Source organism: Cannabis sativa, chromosome X (assembly GCF_029168945.1).
Source record: "Cannabis sativa cultivar Pink pepper isolate KNU-18-1 chromosome X, ASM2916894v1, whole genome shotgun sequence".
In the NCBI taxonomy this organism is placed as follows: Eukaryota; Viridiplantae; Streptophyta; class Magnoliopsida; order Rosales; family Cannabaceae; genus Cannabis; species Cannabis sativa.
In genome coordinates, this window is record NC_083610.1 from 58479943 (window position 1) to 58497019 (window position 17077).

General features: G+C 37.9%; 1 protein-coding gene across 1 annotated transcript; it reads left to right on the forward strand.

The window, feature by feature from the left end:
• The first annotated feature begins 4153 nt into the window (after positions 1-4153).
• LOC133031672 (homeobox-leucine zipper protein ATHB-8) lies at positions 4154-16793 on the forward strand. Its single transcript, XM_061105192.1, has 20 exons — positions 4154-4570; positions 4677-4880; positions 5317-5546; positions 5668-5827; positions 5973-6073; positions 6241-6331; positions 6700-6795; positions 7237-7350; positions 7660-7743; positions 7856-8011; positions 8108-8182; positions 8279-8385; positions 8488-8680; positions 8841-9026; positions 9145-9225; positions 9402-9536; positions 9636-9961; positions 15495-15594; positions 15945-16094; positions 16403-16793. The coding sequence occupies exons 3-20, from the start codon at positions 5329-5331 to the stop codon at positions 16547-16549; spliced, it is 2520 nt and encodes an 839-aa protein (XP_060961175.1). The 5' UTR covers positions 4154-4570; positions 4677-4880; positions 5317-5328; the 3' UTR covers positions 16550-16793.
• Positions 16794-17077: the final 284 nt, after the last annotated feature.

Genomic DNA, 17077 nt, shown 5'->3' on the forward strand with positions numbered 1-17077 from the left:
AGTGATGTCTATGGATCGTGAATTGATGCTCTCTGAACTCACGGATGCACGATCTGAATTGAAATCTGGAGAGAGTCTTTGAATCACCCATCTTACATTTGCTCATGATGCATCTCTTATGCGGTTTGCTCTTAGCAATTGGGTTCCAAATTCCAACAGGACCGTGGTGTCTCAAGATGTGGCCTCATTCTTATACCGCATCACCTCTGGAGCTTCAATTGACTTGGCCTCCCACATTTTGAACCAAATTGTTTCATTCTGAAGAGGTAAAAAGCCAACCTTTAAGCTTGTTTTTCCAAATCTGATCTTTAAGGTTTTATCCTCTCAGAAAAATGTGGCCCAATCTCATGAAACACTTGAGCCTTCGATCACTGGACCAACATTCCAACCCTCGGAATACTTTGATGGTGTGTTTCAAAAGCGGCCTAAGGCTGGAGCTGCTGCTGCTGCTGCTGCAAGTTCAAGTTCTGCTGCTGCAGAAATCCAGGAAGTCAAGAATGAAGTTCAGCTGGTGAACAATCGTCTTGCTGCCATGGAGGAACTTCAGCAAGAGATGTCCAAGCAATTGACCTCCTTGGTCAAACTCTATCGAGACTAAGTTTTTTTTTCTTTGCTTTTGATTGGACATATTTTTATTGTTTTGTCTTTGTTTACTTTGGCCCTTCGATAAACAAAATGGGGGAGTAATATGGATTTTTAAACTGTTTGTTTAGACCAACTCTGGACCCTTTTTCCAGGGGGAGTTGTGTTTAGTACTTGTGAACATCTTTTGTTAAAAGTTAGCTTGTTTATTGTGTTATTTGTGATATTCGATTGTGTTACTCAGGGGGAGTAGTTATTTGCTCTTGCTAACTTTAACTTGCAGGTACTTTGTGTTAAAAATTATTTTGTTCATCTAAAGTGCCAAAGGGGAGATTGTAAAGTCCTTTTTTTGGCAAGTTAGTTGAAAAAATAATTTTTCCTTTTATGGTAAGATTCTTGTGCATTCATAACCGATTTCTTACCTTGTTTATTCGGTTTGTAGTTGCTCTTTTCCTTGTTAGGAAAGTTGCACTTTTCAGCTGAACTTTCCTTTGTTTGGAAACTTCTTAAAAGAGAAGCAATTCTCTTTTGGAAAGTTGTCTTTTTTAGGGAAACTTTGATTATTGCCTTTTCCTTATTGATTTCGATTGTATCTTGATACAATCAGAATATCTAATCTGTTTTTGGCAGGAATCAAGCATTGATAGAGGATCGGACCCGATTATATCAAGTTTCTCGTTTCTGGTCTGATCTGCTGCGTCAGCATCCGAATCTGATGCTGCAGATCGTGTTTTATTAGGAAAGTTTTTGTACAGCTGTAGATTCGATCTTGTGACTGTCTCTAAGGTTTCTATGTTCTATAAATAGAGCCTAGAGAGCAGCCATTCGAATTAGCTATTCCATTAATCATTTTTTGCACTTATATTATTTGAGAGAAGAGAGTTTTTCTTTGTTTTGTGAGAACCTAGTTGTTCATCTAGGTTCTAGTTGTCTATTTCTGTTCTTACTCTATCCTAGAGGTTGTGAAGAACTACTTGACTGAACAAGAGATTGGTCTTCAGGAGAAGACTTGATAAAGCCTTACTTCGGGAGGAAGTAAGCACTTGGTCTTCAGGAGAAGACTTGTTGAAACCTTACTTCGGGAGGAAGTAAGCACTCACACTTCAAAGACGAAGGGAGTTCGGGCTTGAAGGTGTTTCAAGAAGTCAGATTCATAAAGTGGATTACAAAGGATTGCGGCAATACTTTAGAGAGAGTCTAAACTTGTTTAAGTCAATTGTCTTTATAATTTTGATACTTTATTAATTGATTTCATTCTCTGGGCGTGGCCCCGTGGACTAGGAGTGTTCGTGAGAACACTGATACCACGTATAAATCTCTTGTGTTAAGTTATTTATTTTTCTGCAAATATTTTATATTCTGCCTGTTTTGTTTTGCTGTAGCAGAATTACTTTCTGCTTTTGCAAACGCATACAATTTTATATTTTCTTATATATAACTGACATTTGCAAAAACACGGTTTTTCACACTTTGTCTTCACCTTGTGATGGAGATCTTTCCCCTTTATTAGCTGAAGCAAAGGCACTACTTTGGGCGCTCAGATGGTGTATAACTGTTGAGTTTCCTTTGGATCGAATTGAAACTGACAGCCAGCTTCTTGTGAGAAAGGTTTGGCATCATTGGAAGGATAAATCTCCCTTGTTTGATTTGGTGAACCAGATCAAGGCCTGTCTCTCTTCTTTTCCTTCTGCAGTGGTTTCCTATGTTCCAAGAACTTACAATGTTATATCTCATAATCTGGCCAAAGCCGCAATAAGGCATGAGAGAGAGGTGTTTTGGAACGGAAAGAGTCCAAGGTTGATTTGAATATAGGGTAAATGGCGGCAAAACCCCCAATACTTTCGTTTTAGTTTCATTAAACCCCAAAAACCCAAATTTCTGCGGGTAAACCCCCAAAACTAGGAAACTGTTAGCAATTTACCCTTTCCGTCCAAATTTAGCTGTTAAGTGTCATGTTGGCTTGTCCACGTGGACACAATATACACGTGGCACCATTTTATTGGTCCACGTAAAAAATTATTTAAAAAAAAATTAAAATAAAATTAATTTAAAATTAAAAAAATATATATTAATAAAAAAAATAATTTTTTTTTTTTCTTTTCTTTTTCATTTCTTTTTCTTTTCCTCTGAAACTTCTCTCGATCTATCTCTCTCGTTCTATCTCTCTCTCTCTCTCTCTCTCTCTCGATCTCCTCTCTCTGTCTCTCTCAAGGCCGTGCAAGCTGGAGCTTGTGAAAGTGGTGTTCGGCTGGTGTTGAAGCTTCAAGGTGGTGGGTGTTTCGTAGGTGTTGAAGCTTCGTGGTGGTGGTGATGGTTAACAGTGGCTGGTTGAATGGAGCTTGCTCGGGTGGGTTCTCGAATGGGGGTGGCGATGGAGTTGCTGGGTTCGTGCTGGTGCGAGTTCGTGGTTGCTGAAGCTTAGTCGACTGGGGCAGTGGTTCCGCGTTGCTCGGACCAGCTGCGTGTTCAACGACGTCGTCCAAAGGAGAAGAGAATAGAAGAGAAGGTGACAGGTTGTTTCACACCAGAACGAGATCTGGGATCTCGATCTCGCTTCTTGCCCCTTCGATTAGGTTTTTTGTGGATATAATTTAGGTTTTTTGAATTGATTTTTTTTTTTTGGATCTGATTTATTTTTTGTTGCTGGGATTTTTTGTTTGATTGTTTGGATATGAGTTGCGTAGTTGTGTTTGAGTTGGGGTGGAGTTGGTGATAGTTGTGGTTGTTTGGATAAAAATAACAGGTTAAGGTGGTGGTGGATGCTGGTGGTGCCGTGGTGGGCATCTGTGGTGGATTATGGTGGTGGTGGTGATGATATTTTTGAAGAGGAGTGATGGTGGTGGTGAGATAGAGAAAGAGATGGAGTTACAGAGAGAGAAACAGAAAAAGAAAGAAAAGAAAAAAAAAGAAAAAAAGAAAGAAAAAAATTATTTTTTATTTATATATATTTTTTTAATTTTAAATTAATTTTATTTTAATGTTTCATTTTTTTAAATAATTTTTTACGTGGACCAATAAAATGGTGCCACGTGTATATTGTGTTCACGTGGACAAGCCAACATGGCACTTAACAATTAAATTTGGACGGAAAGAGTAAATTGCTAACAGTTTTCTAGTTTTGGGAGTTTACCCGCAGAAATTTGAGTTTTGTGAGTTTAATGAAACTAAAGCGAAAGTATTAAAGATTTTGCCGCCATTTACCCTTGAATATATTGTAACTTGTACTCTCTTTTTTTTTTTTTTTTGAGATAACTTGTACTCTCTTTGTATCTTCTTGTGGTTGCAATATATTTTTCTTAAAGAAAAAAAAGTGTATCTTTCATCAATTCTCATTTTCCTCCGGAGAAAAAAAAAAAAAAAAACAAAGAGCAATTCTCTTTTTGGTTGTCGTAATCGGTGGTACTCAACTTGGGGAATTGAGAGAGACCTAGGTAAACGACAAAGTTTGCTCACAGTTGCACAGTGAATGCACGCGCTTCTCAGGAGGGTGTGGGTTTACTTTCCTCACATATTTTTTCATTTTTTATTTGAGAGACAGAGAGGTGTTTTTTTTTTTTTTTTTTTTTAAGAAGAGAGAGAGGTGTAACTGTTGAAGTGTTGGAAAGTGGTAAACAAACCAGTGGCAGCAAAAGCTACAGGAAAAGAAGAAAACTAAGAAAAGAGAAAGAAAAAAGAAAATAATGTGAAATCAAGAAAGGATGGTTTTATATTTGAGCAAGCAAGCATTGTAAACTGTTGTCTTGTTGTGCTGTGGGAGAGAGTTTCTCTAATAAGCAAGCAATACCATATTGGTCGATTCCTCGTTGCCAATCAACAACACAAGAAACTTTTAACATTCCCTTTTTCGATTGTTGTACAAATCTTATTTTCATTTGTCACACACACAAGAACATATATATATGTATAAATCTATTATGTATCACTATCACCTCCGATATATGTACACTTGGGCATAATTGACAAATCCCATCAACGAACTCAACTTCGAGTACGATTTTAATGGCTTAAGCTTCACAAACTCAACTTCTCTTTTCTTATCTTAGAGCTACCTTTTTCTGGGTTCCCATTCTCAACAATCTATACTTTGATTACAGTCCATGCGATAAAGATCAGCTCTTCGATTTCTAAAGGAGAAGACTTATTGTGTTGGATTGATTTATAAGTTAAAAATTTCTTGGCTTGATGTGGCTGGCGAAGTTACTATCCATAGTGTTATATGGCCTAGCTTCTGGTTTTTAAGCTCGTCCGCTTCCCCCAAAACCAACAAAGGTTCTCAGCCAACGAGAGAGTGATAAAGGGTAATTTTTCTTTTTACCGTCAATCTCTTCTTTTGGTGTTAAGATTAAGATATGTTCATCGTACTAACTGTACTTTATGCAACAGAATGAACACTTGAAGTACTATATCAAACAAAAGTAAAAGAGTTTTTCTTTTGATCAAAAGTCAATGAAGTTTATGATGTAGTTTCTTAACTGTATGTAGTTAAAAAAATTCAAACTTTTTTTCTTTTTGATGAGAGTTAATGGCGTTTGGGATGTATTTTCGCAACTGATTTTTACCCCTCTCTTTTGGATGAGAATATAATGGCGTTTCCAGAGTCTTTTCACAACTGGGTTCGTTATAAAATGGAAATTCAAGATGGTTTATTTTTCCAAGAGAAATGGCCTTAATGATAATGTATTAATTCCCCATTTTTTCTAACCGACTTTTGTATATTTCTGTGAAAATTTGAAGTTGGGGGGATCGATGATGGCTGTGACTTCATCCTGCAAAGATGGGACCAAAATCGCCATGGACAATGGCAAGTACGTGAGGTATACGCCGGAACAGGTGGAAGCCCTCGAGAGGCTCTACCATGATTGCCCGAAGCCCAGTTCCATGCGCCGCCAGCAGCTCATAAGAGAGTGTCCCATCCTCTCCAATATCGAGCCTAAGCAGATCAAGGTCTGGTTCCAGAACCGAAGGTACGTACGTAATAATAGTAATTAATATGCTATTGTTTTTCTCTTCTTCTTCCGATAAAGTTGGTATCTATATATATTTTTTTTTTGTTTGAAGAGTATATTTTTCAATTCGGATGTGTAGATGTAGAGAGAAACAGCGGAAAGAAGCGTCAAGATTGCAGGCTGTGAATAGGAAACTCACAGCGATGAATAAGCTTTTAATGGAGGAGAACGATAGGTTGCAGAAGCAAGTCTCTCAACTGGTTTACGAGAACAGTTACTTTCGTCAACAAACCCAAAATGTACTCCACATAACTGATAATATTAGCATAATAAACCCTTCAGTTATTAGTTCAATATTTACCAACCGGGATCTTTTTCCTTTCATAGTTATTTAAATTTGTTGATTACTTAAGGGTTTATCAATAATTGTATTATCACTTTCAGGCGACCCTTGCTACGACGGATACGAGTTGTGAATCGGTGGTGACGAGTGGTCAACACCATTTGACTCCTCAGCATCCCCCAAGGGATGCCAGCCCTGCAGGGTTAGTGAATGGAGAGAGAGAGAGAGAGAGAGAGAGCCTTATTGATATGTCATTGTTCATTATCTTGTTTTGTTTTGTTTTTGTTCTTTTATTTTTGTATGTAACTCTTGTATTACTATATATCTTGGCTAATGAATTATTATTTGTTTTTTCTTGTTGGTTTGTAGACTTCTGTCCATTGCAGATGAAACTTTAGCAGAGTTTCTTTCAAAGGCCACTGGAACTGCTGTGGAGTGGGTCCAAATGCCTGGGATGAAGGTTACTGCTCTTTTTCTCACACGATTCAACGTCTTCAACACCATTGATTATTCTTCGTAATTTTCCAGAAAAATGTTTTTGAGCACTAGTGACAAGCCTTATTTTTTCTTTCTCTTTCTCACCTTTCTCGACATACTTTCGTTTCTTGCTTAAAATATTGGGTTGGGGCCTGGGGGAACCGGAAACGTACGAACGAAGAACATTTTGCTTTCTTTTCCTTAGTTATGTCACTATCTAATTCAAGAGTTCTCTTTTTCTTTTTTTGACATGCTTCGTTGATTCCTCATTTAATTAAAAGAATAGAATTGGAGTTATTCTCTTTATAAATGCTTGGTGACCGAAAATTTTCTTGTGTATGTGTTTTGCAGCCTGGTCCGGATTCCATTGGAATCGTTGCTATTTCTCACGGTTGCTCTGGTGTGGCAGCACGTGCATGCGGTCTCGTGGGTTTAGAACCTACTAGAGTAAGTCTAGTCACATCTCTTGGCAGAAATAGGTGTTCAAAACAATTCTTAAAATATAATTTTAGAGAAAAAGAGTTAAATCCAATGCAACTTTATGAAATTTAGAACAATTGTAGATATATTTATATATATGTATATATATGCTCAAGCCTCAAAAAACCTACAAGAGTAAGTCCTAGTCACATCTCTTGGAAGAAATAAGTGTACAAAACAATTTTTAAAATATGTTTTTAGAAAAATAGAGTTAAATCCAATACAACTTTATGAAATTTAGAGCAATAGTAGACATATATATATATATATATATATATATTAGAAAAAAGTCTATTATCATCAAATTTCAAAACAATATTTTCCTTCCCTTTCTTTTTTCTTTTGCATGCCTTAGTTAGTAGCTAGATCGATTTGGTGAAATACTAATGACTGAGAGGTTTCTTACAGGTTGCTGAAATCCTCAAAGATCGGCCTTCATGGTTTCGTGATTGCCGTGCTGTGGATGTTATTAATGTGTTGTCTACTGGAAATGGTGGGACTATTGAACTGCTTTATATGCAGGTAGAACAACTATATTTCTTTAGCCTTATTTCTGCGTACCCAACACCCAACACCACATGAGGTGACACATTATGAATTTATGACTAGCAGTTTTTAGTATTACTTGTTAAATTAAAATGTAGAATCTGATATTGAATTACAACAATAATAAAAGTACAATAATCTGATATTGAATTACTTGTCATGTCTCATATAGTATTATGGGGGACACTTGTGCTATTTAGCTATACTCTATTATTATTTAGAGTTACTTGATTGATGTTGCAGTTGCTTACTAATGTTTTGGCCTTTGACATATATATTATATAGCTCTATGCACCAACTACTTTGGCTCCAGCTCGTGATTTCTGGTTGCTGCGCTACACATCAGTTTTGGAAGATGGTAGTCTCGTGGTATGTATAATAATAATTAGCCAGTCTTCACTTTCCCATTTGTTCTTTCTCATTTTTTGTATTTATTTTGGCATTATTAATTGTAAAGACATATATTTGATTATACTATTAGGTGTGTGAAAGATCACTTAACAACACTCAGAATGGGCCGAGCATGCCAGTGGTACAGAATTTTGTTAGAGCAGAGATGCTACCAAGTGGATATCTGATACGACCTTGTGAAGGTGGTGGGTCCATCATTCATGTGGTTGACCATATGGATTTGGAGGTACAAAACTGCTTTACTATTCTTTTGTACGTATGTATGATGAAACAATCTCAGCCACTCTCTTGGTGTATTGACAAGTTTCTTTGTTTCTATTAGCCATGGAGTGTGCCTGAAGTACTACGCCCACTCTATGAGTCATCAACATTGCTTGCGCAGAACACAACAATGGCTGTGAGTATTTCCTTATTATTTATTTTAAACATGTCACGTTAGTAAGTCCCAAGTGAGCAATGCTAATAATAAACTGACTTACATTTTCTGAATCAGGCATTACGCCATTTGAGGCAGATTTCTCAAGAAGTTTCTCAGCCAAATGCAACAGGCTGGGGGAGAAGACCTGCAGCCCTTCGTGCACTTAGTCAGAAACTGTGCAAGTATGTTATGCTTTTTATTTTTAATAATCTTCACATTTTTTCTTCGTTCTATTAGTTGAATTTATTGTGGTTATCTTATAAAATCTTACATGTATAATGTAGGGGTTTCAATGAAGCAGTGAATGGATTTACGGATGAAGGGTGGTCTATGCTAGAAAGTGATGGCATTGATGATGTTACCCTTCTTGTAAATTCGTCTCCTAGCAAGATTATGGGTGCAAATATTTCTTATGCCAATGGATTCCCATCTGCAAGCAACTCAGTATTATGCGCCAAAGCATCCATGTTGTTGCAGGTTAGAGATTTTGATAGTTTTGTAAGAATTGTTAATGGCACTGCAGATCATAGAATAAACCATCAACTATTTAATATGATACAATATTACAACAATGCTTCTTGAATTTTTACTAGTTTTCTAAATTTTATTTTGTGCTTATGTGTTGTTCTCTATGTAGAATGTTCCTCCAGCTGTACTTTTGAGATTTCTGAGAGAGCACCGATCAGAGTGGGCAGACAGCAGTATTGATGCTTACTCAGCTGCTGCTATTAAAGCTGGTCCATGTAGCTTACCAGGAACTCGAGCTGGAAGTTTCGGGGGTCAAGTTATTCTTCCTCTGGCTCACACAATTGAGCATGAAGAGGTGAGAAAATTTGTCATTATTTTGAAAAAAAAAATGAATGCCGTTATGTATTGGTGAATATTAGTTATAATTTTTCAGTTTTGGATTTGCTGGCACTAAGTTGGGTTGTTTTCAACAGTTCATGGAGGTGATTAAGCTCGAAAATATGGGTCATTATCGGGATGATATGATTATGCCTGTTGACATCTTTCTATTGCAAGTAAGTTTATTTCTTCTAGGTAGTATATTATTTGTTTATTTTTCATCTCTTGATTAATACAAGAAGCAGTATAGTCTTGCACATTAGTCTAATGTTGCGGTCAACATTGTGTTATCAATCAAAGCAATGTTGTTGTGGTTGTGGTCTTAAGAAGGTTCTTTTTCCCTTCTCCGCAGCTTTGTAGTGGAGTGGATGAGAACGCTGTTGGTAACTGTGCTGAACTCGTCTTTGCTCCCATTGATGCCTCCTTCTCTGATGATGCACCTATCCTACCTTCTGGATTCCGCATCATTTCTCTAGATTCTGGGACGGTAAGCTTTCAGTTTGAGCACGTGTTAGCTAGTGTGGTGTGATATCTGTCTCTGTGTTTGAAAACAAAATTGCTGACTGTAAGCTCAAATTACATTCAGGATTCCCCTAGTCCTAACCGAACACTTGATCTTGCGTCTGCTCTAGAAGTTGGGCCAGCTGCGAACAGAGCTTCTGGTGATAATGCTGGTAATTCTGGCAGTAGAAAGTCTGTGATGACAATAGCATTCCAGTTTGCATTTGAAATGCACCTTCAAGAAAGCGTAGCAGCTATGGCTAGGCAGTATGTTCGGAGTATTATAGCATCAGTTCAGAGAGTGGCACTGGCTCTCTCGCCTTCTGGTTTGAGCACTCATACTGGTCTTCGTCCGCCACCTGGAACTCCTGAAGCACTGACACTGTCTACTTGGATTTCTCAGAGCTACAGGTCTGTAACTTATTGTGTTTATACATGACTGACAACTCATGAGAGAGCTTCAATCTTCTTGTCATTGATTTTAAGCTTTCTGATAAGCCTCCAGTCAAGTTAGTATACGCTAGGAGGCCACGATACACTTAAAGATAGGGCTTTAATTTTTTATTCCAGCTGTAATTGTTTTGTTATTTTATCTAGCTGGCTATTTTATCTTAGAGGATTGTGTTTTATTAATTCTTTTTAGATCCTAGCTGGCAATTAAATTATTCTATTTAATACATATAAATAGGGGGTTGATTCATTGTGTAAAGGAGGTGGGAAATAGAAGAGAATAGACTCTAGGAGAGAGCAACCCTCTCGAAAGGTTGTAATTGGAGATACTAGAATCTCGAAAGCTAGATTATTATTTTATTTCATCATTAATAAAGAGATTTCTTTGAGGGCTTTTATAATTTTGTGTACCAATTTGGATAGATACTTTTATTCTATAAGAATATTATATCAAATTGGTGCGGTGAGCTGCGGACAGGATGCCAAAGAAACTTGTGGAGAAGAGTGACACTACTGCTGGGTTCGAGGACGATTTCGAAGCTCTAAAAATTAAAGTCTTTGGAATCAAGAATTCAATGGAGGAGATGGTAACCAAGATTGAACAACGGCTTCAAGAAACATTGCAACAGCTGTTCAAGATTCTCTTGGATAATCAAGAAAGATCAAGAACCCTCCAAGAACCAAGGGAAGATGTCAATGGAGCTGCTGGCACCCAAAGGCATGAACAAAACAAAAATTTGGCAGCACCATTTGAGCCCCAGTAGAGTAGAACACAACAAGGCTCTAGAGAGAGGTCTGATGGCACATCTCCCATAGTAGGATTCAAGGGAACTCGACATTCAGATGGTGGATCCTTTGACCGAGGACAACAAGAGACTCGTTTTCGTCATGAGAATCGCCTTAAGAAGTTGAAGATGCCAACGTTTGATGGCGATAACCCTGAGGGGTGGATAGTGCAAGCAAAAAGGTTTTTTATTTGCCATGATTATGACGAAGAAGAGAAGGTTGAGGCAGCTTTCATTTCCTTTTCTGGCGACGCTTTGCTTTGGTATCAATATGAGAGCAACAAGCGTGACATCTACAGTTGGGAGGAGTTGAAGAAATTGTTGCTCCGCCATTTTCGAGATAGTCAAGAAGGGTCGTTGTACGATCAGTTTTTAACTGTTAAACAAGATAGTTCTGTGTCAGATTATAAGAAGAAATTTATAAGGTTATTGGCACCTTTGAAGACACTTGATCCAGCCATACAATTGAGCACTTTCTTGAATGGTTTGTTGCCATCTTTACGAGCTGAATTGCGAATTCAGAGACCACGGAATGTGGATGACGCCATGGACATCGTTCAAGACATAGAGGACAAGAACAAAGCCTCAAGGCAACGATACTCATCTTCCCATCGCATGGCAGTACCGGAGTCACCCACAAGGGTAGAGAAAACACTAGCTCGGACTCATTTGGCGAATTCTACCACTGAAAGTCGAAGGCTTATTGATTCTGAAATGCAGTACAAACGCCAAAAGGGATTGTGTTTTCGTTGTGATGAAAAATGGTCTCCAGACCATCGATGCAAAAAACCACAATTACAAGTTATTATGATTCTGGAGAATATAGACAACGTCATCTCAGACCATGAATCAGAGGAAGATAAAAAAGAAAAAGTGGAGTTAGAATCAACAGAATTGCTAGACAATGTGTCAGTTTCTTTCCAATCAGTTGCTGGGTTATCTAATAATTCCACCATGAAACTCAAAGGACACCTTGGTTCAACAACAATCGTCATTTTGATCGATTCCGGGGCTACCCATAATTTTATTTCCAAATCATTAGTGGCAACAATGGCCATTCCAGTCACCAAAACAAAGGAGTATGGGGTTACAATGGGCAACGACAACTCGCTGAAATGTGAAGGGGTTTGTAAAATCTTAAATATTCATTTCCAAGGTGTGGACGTTTGGGACGATTTCTTACCCTTACAACTGGGCAGCGCTAATGTTATCTTAGGATTATAGTGGCTCACCACACTTGGCACCACCAAAAACCAATTGGAAGTCGCAAACCATGGAGTTCCAACTGGGAAAAAGGACTGTTACTATTAAAGGGTTACCATCTCTTGACCGATCTTTAATCTCCTTAAAAACTATGATTAAGACTATCCAAGCTGAGAAACAAGGTATCATTTTGGAGCTGAATGCTAATAGCAAGGAGGACACACAATTCGACCCAACTGTACCAGAATTTTTGGCCGAAATTATCAAGGAAAACACAGTTGTTTTTGATATGCCAAAGGGCCTTCCCCCATCACGATCGCATGAACATGCCATTACACTCCAGCCTGACTCTGGCCCCATAAGTGTTCGTCCATATAGATACGCTCATTCACAAAAAACAGAGATAGAAAAATTCATCTTTGACATGCTGACAGTAGGCTTCATACAACCTAGTACCAGCCCTTTTTCAAGTCCGATTCTTCTTGTCAAGAAGAAGGATGGCTCTTGGCGTTTTTGCGTCGACTACCGTGCCTTAAATCGAGTGACCATACCAGATAAGTATCAAATCCCTGTTATAGATGAGTTGTTAGATGAACTACATGGTGCTCTCATCTTTTCTAAATTGGATTCAAAATTAGGTTACCACCAGATACGAGTAAGAAAGGAAGATGTGTATAAGACGGCATTTCAAACACATGATGACCACTATGAATTTTTGGATATGCCTTTCGGTCTCACAAATGCTCCATCCACCTTTTAGTCACTCATGAATAATGTGTTCCGCCCTCATTTACGTGATTGTGTGCTGGTTTTTTTTGATGACATTTTAGTGTATAGCAAGACACTAGAACTCCATCAACAACATTTGTCTCAAGTTTTTGCTCTCCTACGTAAGCACCAACTCTATGCCAATAGGAAAAAGTGCTCTTTTGGGTAGAAGCAAGTAGAGTAACTTGGCCATATCATTTCTCAGCAAGGGGTGGCAGTTGATCCGGAAAAAATAAAAGCAATGCTAGAGTGGCCCATGCCAAAAACTATTAAAGCTCTCCGCGGATTCCTAGGCCTCACCGGCTACTATAGGAAATTTGTGGCCAATTATGCTCGCATTGCACAGCCATTAACTGACCAGCTGAAAAAAGATAAGTTTTTATGGGGACCAGTAGCTGAACAAGCTTTTAAACAACTTCAAGAAGCAATGACTAAGGCCTCAGTTCTTGCATTACCAGATTTTTCTCAACCTTTCGTTATTGAAACTGATGCGTTTGGACATGGCTTGGGAGCTGTTTTGTTACAAAACCAAAAGCCCATTGCATGTTACAGCCAGGTTTTGGGAGTTCAAGCTCGCAGAAAATCCATTTATGAAAAAGAATTGATGGCTATCATCTATGCAGTAACCAAATGGCGCCCTTATTTGCTTGGTCGTAAGTTTATTGTACGGACCGACTAGCAAAGCCTAAAATTCTTATTGGAGCAGCGAGTCATAGGCTCGGAGTACCAAAAATGGATTTCTAAGCTCATGGGAATGAACTTTCAGATTGAATATAAACCAGGGACACACAACAAAGTGGCTGATGCTTTATCTAGACAAGTAGATGAGGCCACACTTGATGCCATGGTCACTACAGACTGGACGATTTGGCCTGCATTAGCCAAGGAAATAATAGCTGATCCTGTGCTTACACAGTTACTAGAAGATATAAACACAGGCAACAAGACACATCATGGTTTTCATGTGCACCATGACTTACTTCATTACTAGAATCGGTTAGTCATTCCAAAAAAGTCAACTTTAATTCCTCAAATCCTTGCTGAATTCTATAGTACCCCGTTTAGTGGACATTCGGATGAACTAAAGACCTATAAACGAGTAGCTGCCGAACTCTTTTGGGAAAGACTTCGGGAGGACGTGCACCAATTCATCCAGCGTTGCTCCATCTGCCAACAAAACAAGTTGCTCACCACATCTCCAGTCGGCTTACTCCAACCCTTAGCACTTCCGGTTCAAGTATGGGATGAGGTTACTATGGATTTTATTGAAGGGCTTCCAAGGTCTGACGGATGGGATACGATCCTCGTAGTTGTTGATCGCCTTTCTAAGTATGCCTATTTTATCAAACTCAAGCATCCATTTTCTACCCCTACAGTGGCTGATGTCTTTGTGAAGGAAATTGTGAGGTTACATGATGTTCCTCAATCAATAATATCAGATAGGGACAGACTCTTCCTCAGCCTCTTTTGGCGCCACCTCTTCAAACTACAAGACACTACTTTGAAGAGAAGCACCGCTTATCATCCACAAACCGATGGACAATCTACGTTGCTTCACATACCAGCAGCCCAATCAGTGGTCAAAATGGATGGCTTGGGCCGAGTACTCCTACAATACTTCATATGATTTATCTCTCAAAACTTCCCCCTTTAAGGCTCTATATGGTAGAGACCCTCCTGCTCTTATACCCTGCAAAAAAGGGACTGCCATAGTGTCTTCCGTGGATGACTTGTTGGATTCTAGAGATGCCATCTTGGATGATCTTCGAATGCATCTTCTTCGAGCCCAACACAAAATGAAGCTCTGTTGGAATTTTCAGTTGGAGACATGGTCTATCTCAAGCTCAGACCATACCGCCAACGTTCTCTTGCAAAACGTTCCAGCGAAAAGCTCTCAGCTCGTTATTATGGGCCATTTCCTATCATTCAACGCATTGGTTCAGTGGCTTACAAGTTTCAACTTCCTGACCACGCCCAAATTCACCCTGTTTTTCATGTTTCTCAGCTCCGTCGAGCTATTGGCGCTGAACCAGCGACGCCCACCATTCCCCCACAACTAACAGCTGACCTACAACTCCAAACGGAGCCTGAATCAGTGCTCAATCTCCGGTTTGCTGCTGCTAGTTCCCTCATTCCTTCGGAAGTCTTAATCAAATGGAAGTCGTTACCTGATTATGAAGCAACATGGGAGCCTTACAACACCATCCTAGAGCAGCTCCCTTCTTTTCACCTTGAGGACAAGGTGAAGGTGTTCGAGGGGGGTATTGATAAGCGTCCAGTCAAGTTAGGATACGCTAGGAGGTCACGAGACATTTAAAGATAGGGCTGTTATTTTTTATTCCAGCTGTAATTGTTTTGTTATTTTATCTAGCTGGTTATTTTATCTTAGAGGATTGTGTTTTATTAATTCTTTTTAGATCCTAGCTGGCAATTAAATTATTCTGTTTAATACATATAAATAGGGGGCTGATTCATTGTGTAAAGGAGGTGGGAAATAGAAGAGAATAGACTCTAGGAGAGAGCAGCCCTCTCGAAAGGTTGTAATTGGAGATACTAGCATCTCGAAAGCTAGATTATTATTTTATTTCATCATTAATAAAGAGATTTTCTTTGAGGGCTTTTATAATTTTGTGTACCAATTTGGATAGATACTTTTATTCTCTAAGAATATCATATCACTTTCTGAAGTTAAATACTGAAAGAAATTATGTCTGTTTGCGGCTTGTTAATACTTTCAGGTGCTATCTAGGGGTGGAACTACTGAAAAATGAAGGAAGTGAATCCATTCTCAAGTCCCTTTGGCAACATTTGGATGCAATCCTGTGCTGCTCTTTGAAGGTAATTATTATTATAATTATTATTATTCTGAAAACTACATTTGCCTAAGCTTGAGTTTTTTAAAGTACCAGTTTTCTAAGCTTCAATAAACTCTACTCAAGGCAATGCATTCTACTCAAATGATAAATTTTGTGGCAGTATACTGTATACCCTACATGCCTAAAAATCTTAAAGATATTGATGAAATCTGCCAAAACATGCTGAAATATTATTAGTTGAGTAATAAAGTACTGATCTTGAAAAGCTTTGGTTTTACTACAAATTGTTTAGTGCAGTAATTGGTTTTATCATGGAGCTGAAATAGTCTCTTCTATTCTTCTGTGATTTAAAATTATTCCATGTTTTTGCAGGCAATGCCGGTTTTCACTTTTGCAAATCAGGCAGGACTGGACATGCTTGAGACAACCTTACTTGCACTTCAAGACATTACATTGGAAAAGATATTTGATGACAATGGAAGGAAGACCCTTTGCTCAGAGTTCCCTCAGATAATGCAGCAGGTATTAACTGTTATTAGAGTCCATTTTGCACTTTGATCTTGCCTTGATAATTCTTTGCAAAATGATTACTGACTAAATCCAGATAAGGTGACAGGAATATTCCACATATTAATTACTTGAAAAAAAAAAGAAAAGAAAAGAAAAAGACTATTTTGCCAAGGCTCCCATTCCATATCGGTTTAGGATGATAACAAAAGCTTTTGGGAAAAATAAAAGATCATAAGAAATTAATATACCAATTTTGAGCATTTTCAGGTTCTATGCATCAAACCTTTTCTGATGTTGGTATTTTCGTTCTTCCTCCACAGGGCTTTATGTGCCTCCAAGGTGGAATCTGCATGTCAAGCATGGGGAGGCCAGTTTCGTACGAGCAAGCTGTCGCATGGAAGGTTTTAGACGAAAAAGAAAATGCTCACTGCATCTGTTTCATGTTTATTAATTGGTCTTTCGTATGAGAAATACTTTGATTAATTAGATAACTTAATTAGCTTTATGAAGATCTCCGGTAGGTTAGAGCATCGTTTTTTCCTTTTTCCTTTGCTATGGACGAACTTGTAACATGCCTTAAACAGTCTGGATATGCAGTATTTAAATGCATTATTGGTGCCTAATTTTTGTTCTACTATCTTTTTTTAAGGTGCTTTTGAAAAGCTATAATGTAATTGGATTTTGTGTGTGATTGGAGGTGATTATAGAATTTAGTATGTTTGTTTTATCATGTAATTACACTGTTATTGTGTAATTAAAGTAGTTAATTAAAAGGTTCCAATTACACTTGGATTTTCATAGTCTCCGTGAGAATTGAGTGTAATTACATGCATTTAATAATTTTTTTTTATTTTAAATACTAACTACTAAAAAATATTATTTTTTATGTAATTATTAATATATTAGGAATTTATATGGAATTATCACTTTATATTCAACTACACTTTATATTTTAATATAGGCTAATTACTATTAGTAATTTTTTCCCTTGAACT